Here is a 14,672-nt window from a genome sequence, read left to right on the forward strand (position 1 = left end):
CCAGCCCACTATTATTCAGCATGCGTTTCCGAAGTGTAGGGCTCCACCAGTCTGACATCCTGGGAGAAAGAAGGGCACCAGACATTTCAGCATTCACAGTCAGCTTTGGGGACTTACTTCTCCCTTCCTCAAAGGGGTAGGAAATAAAGCTTTAGAGAATATGTACTCTGCACTTAAGATTTTTTCTGATTTTCCAATAGACCATGAATTTGTCCTCCATGTTTGTTTGTCTGTTTTGGAAATATATCCAGAAATGCTCAAGCATTGCTCAAGACCTGGTGCTCTAGGGACCATGTGGTGCTGGGATTAAACCTAGGCTTCCTGCCTGCAAAATATGGACTCTAGTTTCTAGAGCCATCTCTCAGATCCCAAGTGTGCCCTTTTTCTACAGAGAAAAAAAGATAAATTTCAAATGTAGTACAAATATAGAAAGAAGAGAATCTGATGGTAAAAATACACACCAAAAAAAAAAAAACCAAAAAAACCAAAAACAAAAAAACAACCCAACATTAAAGCTCATTCTCTTTTTGCTGTTTTCTTCTCATTTCTTTCCTCTGTTCCTGACTTATTTTTATTGTGAAGATCTGATTCAAGTTCTAATCTGGACTGCCAGATTTCATTATTTGGGGAATTGGTGTGACTGAAGTTTAACCCTGAACAAAGCCATTCCTTCAGTTCATTGAGAGAATACCTGAAGACAAGAAAGGAAATAAAGAAGAAAAAAATAAACAAGATTGGCACAATGGTCCAGACCTGGGTTTGGGAAGGAGGAAAAAAACCCCAACTCTATTCTTACTGTCCCCACAACAGGACACAACGTCTTGCTGGCTTCCCTGACAACTGACAGGTCTGAGTGGAAAGCATGCGGGTGCCTGTGAATGTGCCTTCTAGCTAACTTTTTTGGGGAGTTACAAAGCACCATGCTTGGCATCTATCAGCCTTGGCTTCCTATCAGGGTATCTCTGTCACTAGCTCCTTCCTACACAGCCATCATTCTGCTCCATCCAGCATCGCTCTATTACCTTGACATTTCACAGAGTAGGTACATGCCCAGCTGATGTAGCTGATGTAGCAGAGGAAGATTCACAAAAACAAGAAGCAGCAATAGGCAAAAAAGTTAGGGAAGTTTGCACAGTCTAGTCGAGTGAGTATATATGTGTGCTCTTCGGAAAGATACTTAATCTGAACTATTAAACTTCCAGACACAATTAACCACTAAAATTCATTCCACTTCATCAGAGTGAAAATTTATGTTTTTATTCTGTTTTGTTTTTCCCTGAAGGGCTAATACTAGTGCTTACAACACACATGTACAAACCATATTTATGAATTTTAGAAATAAGCTACATTAATACAGTAACATTTGAGGTTCAATATAGTAAATGCATTGGCTCTAAAATCAGAAAACTGAAGAGCAACTACCAGTTTTTCCACTTATTTTCTATGGAAACCTCAGAAATTCATAAGTTCTCTTAAGCCTTCACTTTCCTATCTGTAGAGTTAGGAATAATAACAGTGCCAACTACATGAAGCATTGTGAAATGATGGTGAATATGTTAATCCCATCATAGTTATTAAGCATTTATTAGGCACCAGGCACTATTCTAAATGCTCTCAAATATCATCTCACCTTCAAACATTCTGTTAGAAGGCGATCTTACTTCCATTTTACAGCTGAGAAAACAGGCCCAGAATATGTAAGATAATAAAGTCAGGAAGAGGTAACAGGAATAAAAGAAGGGCATTTAACATAGTATGCAGATTATCTTAAGTTCTTAATTTGTGACAGCTATCATTATGAAGGCTAAATATCTCAGGCTATTTGGAAAAGCAAAAAGAGGAAGAAAGGAGAGAAAGAAGAGAGAGAAGTGAAAGGAGGAGGATAAATTGTCAAGTCATATTTGCTAATTGTTATTTGGATAACGTGGTCTGTACAGATGCTTGAGTACAAATGCAAACACATACTAGTATTTCCTAGTTTACTAGCAAGTGTGAGCATGATGGATAAGGAAGATACAACTATGGTACAAATTTTGGGTTAGAGAAATTCTATACAGCTAATGATTGGACAGATTTATAATAGAAACAGCTATACTGCACCCTAAAGAAATACAAGAAAACCTGCACTTTAAAATGATGTGATGTCCTCAGAATGTGAAATTCAAAGTCAGACCAGAAGTGGATATTATCTATGACCACCAAGAAGCAGCACGCTTACCCTGAGGCTTGCTCCACTACCAGATCTGGCATTCCTGGAGGTGTTCCTGCCTGTTGGGACAACACCATATCTGGGTCCAAAATGAAAATCTCATCCTGGGAGATCTCCATCACAAAATGCAAATGTTCCTAAAGGAAAGAATAAAAGCCCATCAGATGATGAATGGGAAGTTCAAAGCTTAGGGTGATAAGGAAAGAACAGTAAAAGGAAAGGAAAGGTAAAGAAAAAGAATGGGAAAGGAAAGGGGAGGGAAGGAGAAGAAAGGAAAGGAAAGGAAAGAAAGGAAAGGAAAGAGAAGGAAAGGGAAGGGGAGGGGAGGGGAGGGGAGGGAAGGAAAGGGAAAGGAAGGGAAAGGAAGGGAAAGAAAGGGAAGGGAAGGGAAGGGAAGGGGAGGGGAGGGGAGAGAAGGAGAGGGGAGGGGAGGGAAGAGAAGGGAAGGGAAGGGAAGGGAAGGGAAGGGAAGGGAAGGGAAGGGAAGGGAAGGGAAGGGAAGGGAAGGGAAGGGAAGGGAAGGGAAGGGAAGGGAAGGGAAGGGAAGGGAAGGGAAGGGAAGGGAAGGGAAGGGAAGGGAAGGGAAGGGAAGGGAAGGGAAGGGAAGGGAAAAACTGCAATATAGCAAATGGACACCATGTATTTTTAGAATCTTGACCACTAGGATTCTCCCAGAAGTCAGATTATAGCAAAAGGGTAGCAGTAATGGAGTTGAACCTCCCTTGGAGGATCCATCAGCCATCCAGTTAGTCTTTTTTATTATTATTATTATCCCAGATAATAAATAAAAACACTCCACATGCAACTTGGTCTGGGCTGAGTGAATGGTAACTGAAATTTGGTTCAGGCTACATGGCCTGATTGCCAGCGATTTTATACCAGGACTTCAAACCACACTTCCTACCCAGAGAGTCTGGGCATTAGAGGAACTTTTGTTATTACTAAACATATGAAAAAATAAGTATTTTTTCTCCTCTCATTACCAAACTCTGGGAAGTGATGAATAGCCATACTATATAGTTATGGTTTCAAGCTTACTTATCAAAAAGTAAATTTTCAAAGCTCTAACATTTGGTTTGGAAGCAATATTAATGAGAATCTGGAATGCAAGCTGGTGAGAAGAAGGGCAAGCCGCCCATTTTCCTCATGGTCAAGCCATACCATCTTGAGTCAATAAACCAAGGAACACATATAAGTCACTGAAAAAAACATTCCTTGTTGAGTTGCTGAAAGTCATCCCTAACCGTTTATAAATGCTCCTGTCTTTTTGTTACAACATTTATAAGACTAGTTACAAATAAAGTAAATTTACTTGTGGGCTGGAGAGATAGTACAGAGGCTAGGATGCTTGCCTTGGATGCAGCTGACCCATAATTGGTCCCCTGGGCAAAAGCAAGTCCTGAGATTTATTCGATGTAGCCTCAATGCCACAAATAATTTCAAAAGTACATTTCATCGAGCACTTTTTCACTTTTGGAACAGGATTAAGAAAACGTACCTGAGATCTGTCTATTCGATAAAAGCGATCAGCAGAAGTTGCTAGGAAAGAAAAAAAGCATATGACGTTTAGTGTACTATGCTCTGCCACCAACTATCTTCTTTCTTCTGTTACCCTAAAGCCCTGCTATCCAGTCAGCCAGACTTCAGCTCAGTTCCTAAACATGGTAAAAAAAAAAAAAAAGTCAGAACTTCTGTTTCTGCTTTCACTGTTAGGAAGCCCATCCCAAGACTTCTAAATCATCAGATGTTCCTCATTTATAAGAATTAACCCCCAAACTTCCTCATCCCACACTCCTAGATCCCTTATAGCATTGTTTTCCCACAAATTACTGAAAGGGTATTGATAATCCTTTTCAAAAGCCTGTGTTTTATTCTTTTATGTCTATAGATGTTAGCACAAAACCCTAAAGAGAATCAGGACTCAATATGTATTTATTAAATAAATAAGACTATATAAAAACTATTGTTGGCCTAATTTCCCAAGGAATAAATATTCATTCTGGAAAAGAACTTGAAGATACTGAGCCAGGAACCACATCTGGTATAAAAGCAATCACTGTAAAACAGGAATCCTTAAGACATGTCTGTAGAAAATCTAAATGTGGGGGAGAAAGAATGTAAGCATTTCTAAAAAAATAAAATAAAATAAATTTGACTGCATCTGTACTTTGTGGGAAAATATTAATTAAAATCTGAGGTTTATAAAACTATTTTTATATAATCTTAGAGTTGGAATAATAGTACAATGGCTAGAGTACTTGCTTTGCATGTAGTAAACCAGGATTCAATCCTCAGCACAACATATGGTTCCCTGAGCTCACGAGGAGAAAGTGATCTTGGATGCAGATCCAAGAGTAAGCACTGATCACAACTAGGTGTGAATATCCTCCCCCAAAAAAGATTTATATAGTTTTCTATACTCACACATTCCAAATGTTATACATACACTTTTATACAAAGCACATATTTTTAGAGAGAAAAACAATGCAAATAATCATAACTAAAAATAATAAATATTTAAAGAGAAGCTTTGGTTTAAAGGGAACTGGGTAAAATAAAACATTCATGGTCTCCAACCTCTGGAAACAAGGAATAAATTCTGCATGTGAAAAACTTACTTTGTTCATCAGTCAGATAAATTTTGAATTTTTAAACACTTTTTTAATAAAACTATAGAGTATAACTAATCTGAGTTAATACAATTACCTAAATTTCTAGTTTTATCTCATACCATAAAGCAAATTATATAGAATCACAGTACTATGAGGGACCAGAACAATACTACAGCAGGTAGGGTACATGCTCTTCACATGGCCAATTGAGTTGATCCCCAGAACCTCATATGATCCCCAAGCACTTCCAGAAGTGATCCCTGAGTGCAGAACAAGAGTAAACTCTGTGTACTGCTAGGTGTTACCACTGCACCTCTCCCCAAATAACAGCCAAAAATATTGTGTTAATTTTCTTAAGTGTAAGTTGATCTTCTGGATTCAGGAAAAAAAATAATTATGTTTCTCATGCCAAGTGAATACTGGAGCAAACACTATGCAAATTATTTTCTGAAGCATAAACAAGCAATTACAGAAAATTAAAGTCATGATTTTTGTGGGTTACATCTCATATGAATACAACTAGTTATCATATACTGTTCACACATTCCAGGATTTGTTTATTTTCTTACCCACATTTGTAACCTGTGAGATACATACATAGATAAAGGAAAAAGAGATGAACAATGAAATCCATGTGTCCACATGTAGGAGACTAGTTATAGAAACACTAAGCACTATGCAAACATGAATCTATTGCATCATGAGTAAAAGGAAAGAAAGGTGGAATGAAGCCACCTCTAAAAGGTGGGAGATGCATGAACTGGAAAATAAATTCATTAAAAGACTAAAAATATAGCTAATATATGTTCCTTATGTCATGGTTAGAAGAGCTAATGTGAATGTAACTGATATTTTTTCCCTAAAAATGTAGGCATCTTACTGAAATGATATTTTGTTTTGATTGTCTTTGGGCTTGAATTTGGGGCCATGCACAGTGTGTTCAGAGATCATTCCTAGACAACTTTCTGGCCCTGAAACGATAGTCTAATGGAATAATACAACAGTCCCCTTATAAATCAAACATAATTTAGTACCTATACTATACTTGCTGAATTAATTGACTGGCCCAAATTTAGGTCAGGAGCTCAGCTCTGTTGAGTAAAAGGGGAATGAAAAAGGGAAATGACAGCTTGTCAATGTGATATTGAGAAATTTAACTTGTATCTAGTTTAACTAGTTAGCCAGTATGAAGTCCATGTTCTTTGGGATGCAAATGCCAATCATGAAGAACTTTTGAATATTATTTTGGAAAAACCATAGTTCATTCTAATAACCAGTGTCTTAGCTTGTGCTTCCTAGACGTCACCATTTTGTGAAATATAGAAACACTCACCATCTAGAAAGCACCAGCGCGGAGAGAGCCTCTGAGCTGAGAGTGCCCTGGGAAAGGAAGTTTCATGATCCTGAAAAAAAGACATACAAACATCCTCATTGCTCTGTTTGATTGACATGAGGACAACCTTCACTGACATATTGTTGCAACACCTGTTTCTAAGAGTGTTCACCTTTCCTAAACACAGCACTAGGAAGAGACCATATCATGTATTTTGACCAGAAACAAAACAGAACTTTGCTTTAAAAAAATTATTTCACAAAGAACCTTTGAAAATGTATAGCTTCCCAGATATTTTCAAGGCATTCAGAAATTAGAAAGTTTGGAACATTTTCGTTCTAATTTTCTTTCAATTGCTTTCAATTTGTGAAAGTGAAGGAAGAAGGGACAGATGACTGTCATGTGTATTTTGGTATCACATAGATGTTCAAATGCCCCCAACTACGAGACTCTCAGCCAAGAATGACTTTAAAATTGATCAGGAAATAAGAAACACATTCTCGTTTTCAACAGCAGATTTGGAGTACATCATGAAAGCAAAATCACAAATAGAAAATGGGTTAAATGAAGAGAAAGAGCTATGTTGGGAAGATACTTATTAGGAATTTGAAGTGGTCAAGTCTAGCTAGGGAATAGCCTTGGGGTGTTTCAGGTTGTTGGTGACTGTAAATGTACCGTTGGGAACAGGAAAAAAAATTACCAAGAAATAGCTATGTTATTTTTCTAGTCTGTTATTCTGGAGAGTCAACCAGAAGTTTAATTGATGCTTCATCCAGTTGTATGTGACCTTCATTTGAAGCCTATACTTCAGCCAGTGGTTCTCAAAGTGTACACAGGAATAACATCACAAGCTGGGTAGCTAAGTTCCAGCTACCTCTTCACATTTACATAGAACCCAAGGTGAAATACAGCAATGTACTTGAGTAAGTCTTTCAAGTTAATTTCAGGTAGACTGAAATTTTTGAGCCATGAACCTAAATTTATCAGGGTAAAACTATTCATATTATTCATATTATTATTATTATTATTATTATTATTATTATTATTATTATTATGGCACATAGGATGTTATTAAGAATAAAAATTGCGGGGCCATGGGGCTGGCGAGGTGGCGCTAGAGGTAAGGTGTCTGCCTTGCAATCACTAGCCAAGGAAGGACTGCAGTTCGATCCCCCGGCGTCCCATATGTTCCCCCCAAGCCAGGGGCAATTTCTGAGGCTTAGCCAGGAGTAAACCCTGAGCATCAAACGGTGTGGCCCGAAAAACAAAAACAAAAACAAAAAAGGGTGAGAAGAATGCAAAAATTGCAGGGCCAGAGAGATAGCATGGAGGTAGGGCATTTGCCTTTCATGCAGGACGGTGGTTCGAATCCTGGCATCCCATATGGTTCCCTGAGCCTGCCAGGAGAGATTTCTGAGTGTAGAGCCAGGAGTAACCCCTGAGCGGTGCCAGGTGTGACCCAAAAACAAAAGAATAAAAATTGCACATTAATTTACAAATAAAGGAAAATTTTTGTTAGAACTGATACCAAAATGTATAAATTTGCTTTTTGAATTGGCTTGCCATTTTGCTGGTTGAACTAAATCAAATATTGACATATAATAATGTTTTGACATGATAATACTGAAATATGATCATACCTACTTATATTGTAATAAAGTCAAACATTCTGGGAATTATATCTTGACATATGATATCTTGTTTTAAAGGAGTCTGAAGTTTTTCATGTATTTTTATGAGACATGTAAAGCTACAAGTTTGTCTGAATTCAAAAAGACATTGCAAATCAGAGAAGCATACTTATAAATCACAAAAATATAAAAGTAATTTGAAATATTTTGTGGAAACTATGAAGACTAGGAAAGAGAGTAAACAGCCACAACCTTCTATAATAGGGTTTAAATATTAAGGCATTTTCTGATGTCAGGGTACCAAAACATCCATGAAAGTGAATCTATTTCCCCAGATAATGATAGATTCTAAAAGAATATAGAAACACTGATTACTTTTAAAAAATAAAGATGGATAATATTCCACAGGAGAAAAAGTGTATATGGTTTAGTCCAGTTTAATAAAACACAGATTGACATAAAATCTCAGCCCCAGGACCAGCCTACCACATGTTGGTAAGTGATTCTGATAAAACTGCATCTTTTATGTGCAGATGTATGTGTGCCTCAGAAATTTCGTCCATATATCTCACTTTATATACTTATTCATTTTTTTCATTTCTTTTCATGGACTTACTCTATCTCCTGTTCCACAAAGTAGTTGCTGTGATTCAAATTTTTTAAAGAAACTGTATTCAGGATAAACATCCAGTTATAAGTTAAACAACAGAAACTGAATATAAAAGACGATGAATACAGTTTATATTATCTGAAAGTTGTTGGGAGTAGATCTCTAAAGTTTTCATCAAGAGAAAAAATAATATAACTATAGTATGGATATTAATTAGACTTATTGTGGTGATCTTTGAGCAACATACATACAAATAATAAATCACAAATTGTATTATATACCTAAAACTAATACAATGCTATATGGAAAGTATACATTATTACTATTTTTTAAATACTTTGGTTCACACAGTGATGCTCAGAGGTTACACCTGGATCTACACTCAGGAACTATTCTTGAAAGTGCTCTATACATTAATTTTTTCTAAAAAAAAAAAAAAGAGGATTTGGCTAAAGTGAACATTCTTTGTTTCACTGTTAAGACACCTTGATTGTCATGGAGCTCTTTGAAACTTTTTAAGTAGGTTTTTAAGTAGGGTAGCAATTGAACTCCCTGAAATCTTATATGAAATTTGTCTGTGTTGGGGCTGGAGCGGTGGCACAAACGGTAAGGCATCTGCCTTGCCTGTGCTAGCCTAGAATGGACCTCGGTTCGATCCCCCAGTGTCCCATATGGTTCCCCAAGCCAGGAGCGATTTCTGAGTGCATAACCAGGAGTAACCCCTGAGTGTCACTGGGTGTAGCCCCCCCCAAAAAAAACAAACAAAAAAAGAAATTTGTCTGTAAATGACTAATTTTGCATATTCCTCTAAAAATTAACAGTGACCAGAAATACCTCAAAGGTGAAAAAACTAATTTAATAATAAAATCTTTAAGTCAGAAAGAATCAAACAAAAATAAAAGATTCTAGTGATTAATTTCCTTATTAATGTACAGCGTCAAAATATTAGAGATTACTATTTCAAAATTACTGATGATTATTGCATTAAACAACAGAAACTCTAAACCTGTAACCATTCTCTTGGTAGCAGGCAAAACTTATAGACTATGCTTGACACAGAAGGATTGAGAAGCATTTTGCTTCTTTCATCCATTTAGATCCTTTCCAAATGTGTTTCTTATCTTATTGCATAGTTTTAAAGAACTTGTATTTCTCTTTATCATTTAAAGAAACTTAGAAGAAAAATACATTTCCCAGGAGTTTTAGAATATCTTCTACTAAAATTAAATAAAACTTCCCTAATTAAATGTATATAAATAGCATAAAAATAAAATATTTTAGAAAATAATTGGAAGATACAACAGGTGGGGAGCTTGTCTTGTGCTCAGCTGACCCAGGATCAATCCCTGACATTATATTTGTTCCCTGAGCAGGGCTGGAAAGGTCTAAACCTAGTAGGTTGTGGTTCAAAACAACAACAACAACAAAATTTTAAGCTTGAATTACAAAATTACAATACAAAGAACAAGAACAATCAGTGCTGGCGAGGATGTGAGGAGAAAGTAACTTTTATTCACTGCTGGTGGAAATGCTGTGTTGTCCAAGCCTTTATGAAAAACAATGTGTATATTCCTCAAAAAACTAGAAATTAAACTCCCATATGATCCAGCTCTACCACTCTAGGAATATACCCTAGGAACACAAAAACAAAACACAAAAATGTCTTCTGCACACTTATATTCCTTGCAGCGTTGTTTACAATAGCCAGAATCTGGAAACAACTCAAATGCCCTTCAACAGATGAGTAGCTAAAGAAACTGTGATACATATACACAATGGAATACTATGTAGTCATCAGGAAAAATAAAATCATGGAATTTTCCTATACATGCATGGACATGGAAACTATTGTGCTGAGAGTAATAAGTGAGAGAGAGAGAGAGAGAGAGAGAGAGACAGAGAGAGAGAGACAGAGAGAGAGACAGAGACAGAGAAAGACAGAGACAGAGAGACAGAAAGACGGAGAGAGAGACAGAGAGAGAGAGACAGAGACAGAGACAGAATAGTCTTGCTCATCTGTGGGATTTAAGAAAAAACAAAAGACATTATTGTAATAATACTCAGAGACAACAGAGATGAGATTTGAAAAGAGAATCCATGATATGAAGCTTACTACAGAGCAGTGAGTGCAGTTAGAGAAATAACTACACTAACAACTATCATAGCAATGGTAGTGAGTGAGAGAATTAAAATGCCTGTCTCGAAGACAGGAAGTAGGGGAGGAGGGAAATGGGGGGAGCACTGGTTGCAGGAAGGTTTCACTGTTGAAGAGGGGTGTACTTTTTATGACTGAAACCCAAATACAAATATGTTTGTAATCATGGTGCTTAAATAAAGATACTATAAGAAAAGGTTACTATAACTGGATACTTTCTGTGTATACCTGGAGATTAAACTGCAGTCTTGGAGACAGAATTATATAAATAGAGTCCTAATTTTCAGGAAGATTTGCTTGAACAGGATTTGTATATCTTTTCTCCTTTTCAACCTTCCTCATATAGTGAGTTCTTAAGGAAACTCACTTTAACATGAGGTATTAATGAAATCCTAAATTAAAAAACAATGTTTCTAATGGGATTCAAATGTGACTAGTGTCTATAGAATTTTGGAAAGGGTTTGAAGCATGTTACAATTAAACTACTTATCTAAAAATTTTATACATATAAAAATATGTACAAGCAATTTTGTCTCAACAAAAATTTGCCCTTGTATCTAATAAGTCCACATATGCCAATAAAATGTTCTCACTTGAACTGAAACTCTGAAAGTTAGAAATTATCCTAAACAAAGAGTGTAAAAAAGATGTTTCAATGCAACTTATTGACAAAACTATAAAACACACCCACAAAATATACCAATGGGGGTTGGCGTGGTAATACAGAGGCAGAGTGCCAACTTTGCATGCAGAAGATCTGGGTCCAATTTCTGGCACCTCATATGATCCTGATATCCTGATGCTGATCATCAGCAGTGATCCCTGCGTGCTGAATCAGAAATAAGTGCTGAGCACCCTTAGGTGTGTGCCCAAAGCAAAAGAAAACAAAAATCAGGCGAGAGCAATGGTCAAGCAGTAAAGCGTCTGCCTTGCCTGCACTAGCCTAGAACAGATTGTGGTTCAATCCCCCTGTGTCCCATCTGACTTTGAATTTGGAACTAAGCAACTATACTTTCATAGAACAAGATTTTCAACTTGCAGATCTGGGTTGTCAGTTGTCAACTCAGATTGACATTACTCTGTAATGTCATTACAGAGTACATTACTCTGACACTCTTGTGACTTCAGCATCCATTTATGGAAGCTAATGAAATGTAAGACATGTGATTTGAACAAATCATGATTTAAACAAAATAGGGACCACATATTCACAGTGTCCGCTGCTCTAGGAGCCAGCCTGCACATCTCAAGCTCCCTTCTGGCTCCATTCCTTGGCTTTGCTAGATGTCACATTTCACAGACTTCAGTGTTGTTTCCTCAGGGAGGATTACTTCAAGGATAGTTTTCACTTACTTCATGGCAACTTTCAAAAAGTCACTGATTTCAGCCCACAGCCCAAAGTGGGAGTCCACTAATGAAGAAAGCAGAAAACAAACATATTGCTGTGAAAGCAAAAAGAAGAGTGATCTCATGTCTAATAAAATCCTTTTTTTTCCTCTGGTCAGAAATTTATGGTAAAATCTTTGGGATGTTATATTCAAGTAGCCTACATATGCATGTACTGTTGATATGTACATACAGGAACACATCTAATGCATACACTACAGTTACACACAAAGATGCAAGCTCTTCTTGTGTTTTAGCAACCTCCTCCCCACCTAAGGCTTTTGTGTTGACTCAGCTCTATTACCTGGCATAAAAGCATAGGGAACAATCATCTCAACTGTCATCAACTCACTAAATAATATCATTTTGCTAAATGATAAATTTTCATTCAATTTTTTATTTCTGAGAATTTTCTATACACATAGACTCTACTTCTACATCCCATAACATTTAGAGTGTTAAGTATTTTGTTGTTATCATATATATATATATATAATATTTAGAAAAATTTCCCCAAAAGTATCTGCATGGGAAAAGTTACCATCATGAATCATAAAATTGTTATTTTGGTTTATCTCGACTTGATCTTGGAGTTCATTAGAAAATACCAGGCTTGGGGCCAGAGCAATAGCACAATGGTAGGGCATTTTCCTTGCATGTGGCTGCCCAGGATGGACCTGAGTTTGATCCCAGGTGTCCTATATGGTCCCCCGAGCCAGAAGCAGTTTCTGAGCGCATAGCCAGGAGTAACCCCTGAGCATCACCAGGTGTGGCCCATAAACAACAACAAAAAGAAAATACAAGACTTCTTAATAATTTAGTAGTTAACTTTTATGTCACTTTTTAATGCTTATTATTGAGCCATATACATTCAGTCACTGTGAAGAGTAAATAGTCTAGCCTCTATCTGCTCCTTTACCATTGGATACTCACGATTTTCCTTAATATCTGACCTTAAACGAAAATCACAAATGAGAACTGCAGCTATAAAATTTAAACAAATACTCAGTCTCCAAATATTAAGTGGTTGAGCTGAAATTAAGATACACAATACACATATGCTGGGTTGGGAACACAGACAGTGTTACTCAGGAATTAGTTCTAGCTCAGCACTCAGAAATCACTACTGGCAAGGCTGGGGGACCAAATAAAGTGCTGTGGATTGAACCTGGTTTAGCTGTATGCAAGGCAAACACCTTACCTGAAATACAAACACTAATATATTTCATTTTAGAAATAATGATATTAAGTACCAATGATAAGGCCTTCTAGAGAAATTAAAACTATATGAGGTTCTAAGGGTTGGTGTGATTTTTAGAGAGAGAAGTTTTCTGACTTACCTCAAGCAAAATGACAATGAAAATAAAAATGATCTTAATGATGAGAACTTCCTTTAACTTTAGTAATCCAGAATTTTCTGGTTTCAGCTTACATTACTGTCAAATAAATTTCACTGACTAATAACTCAGCTACTTTTCCCTTGAATTTTTCAGTTATATTTTTGTCAACTTACAAATTTATGTATCATTATTTTTAGAATTTCACAGAACTATGATAAAGATCATAGGAAACCCTAATCTAGAAACTAAAAAACCCCCTGAGATGACATTTACATAAAAATAATCCTAATTATAGGGTTAGGTAATTCTGCAGTACTTATTATGTAATTTCATTTCTAGACTCCTCTGTGTAGTCAATAATAAAGGATTGTTTAGCATTTTTGTTACTTTATATTTGAATCTGCACAATGATTCTTATCACAGCATTTTTTTTTACAAAATCAGTGGGAAAGCTTTAGATAAACAGACATTTGTTTGTCGACAGAGATCATAATTAAAAATATTCCATGAAATAGAGCAATAGTTTAAGGACTGGGTCAGTGCCTCGTTTCTTAGCAAGATGCAATGCCCATGTTATATTTATATTTAAAACAATTTGGTAGTGATTACATAAAGGATGCAAATTCATTCTATTTTTTAACAATGATTATGTGGAATTATATGTCTAAGTGTGTGACTTTGTATAGATACGGAAAAAAGTAAAAATTGCTGCAGACTGAAAAGCTGTATTTCTGAGTTCTATTTAGGTGGAGTTTAAAAAAACAAATAGAAGTCTAGAATTGTGTACGAAAAACTAAGATAAAGCAGGATTATAAAACTTGGTAAACATCATGACAAGTAGCTAATAGAGTTGAGAAATACCTTGCAGGACCTTACAACCAAAGGATGAGTTAAAATAGAGTAGAAGAACCAGAGAGAGATAGGACTTTGGATAGTGGGCTTGCTTTGCACAATTACCAACCCAGATTTGATCCTAGGGACCCATGTGGTTGCCTGAGGCCCACCACGAGTTATCCTTGAGCATCAAGCCAGGAGTCACTTCTAAGCATTATCAGGTGTGACAACCCCAAATGGATTAAGAATAATGTAGATCGCCAAAAACCAAATTTTCATAACTGAAAATTAAGGCTTATTTATTTTTTACCCTGTTTTCACAGAATTGTTGAAATTAGTATAGTTTAGATCACATATTTACAATGGTATTCATGTTCATGGTTTTGATGTAGTACACCTCAACACCACCAAAGTCATGAACTTCATATTAAAAAAGATCACATGGCTTGGGTATTATCAGTATTCATACAATCCCTTGCCTTGTATCTATATTCATTCGATTGTACTTTAAAAAGAATTAGATGACTAGATGGGCAAAAGTACATGTTTTGCTTGTACAGAA

At 36.2% G+C, this 14,672-nt stretch overlaps 1 protein-coding gene across 1 annotated transcript in view; it reads right to left on the minus strand.

The window, feature by feature from the left end:
* Positions 1-14,672, minus strand: part of DGKI (diacylglycerol kinase iota) — a 503,984-nt gene that overhangs the window by 67,333 nt on the left and 421,979 nt on the right. Inside the window, exons 24-26 of the mRNA XM_049774493.1 lie at positions 6,155-6,224; positions 3,708-3,748; positions 2,219-2,346 (exon numbers count right to left, since the gene is read on the minus strand). Of these exons, the coding sequence (XP_049630450.1) occupies positions 2,219-2,346; positions 3,708-3,748; positions 6,155-6,224 (239 nt within the window). The remainder of the gene's footprint in view (positions 1-2,218; positions 2,347-3,707; positions 3,749-6,154; positions 6,225-14,672) is intronic.

This window comes from Suncus etruscus, chromosome 1 (genome assembly GCF_024139225.1).
Source record: "Suncus etruscus isolate mSunEtr1 chromosome 1, mSunEtr1.pri.cur, whole genome shotgun sequence".
Taxonomy (NCBI): Eukaryota; Metazoa; Chordata; class Mammalia; order Eulipotyphla; family Soricidae; genus Suncus; species Suncus etruscus.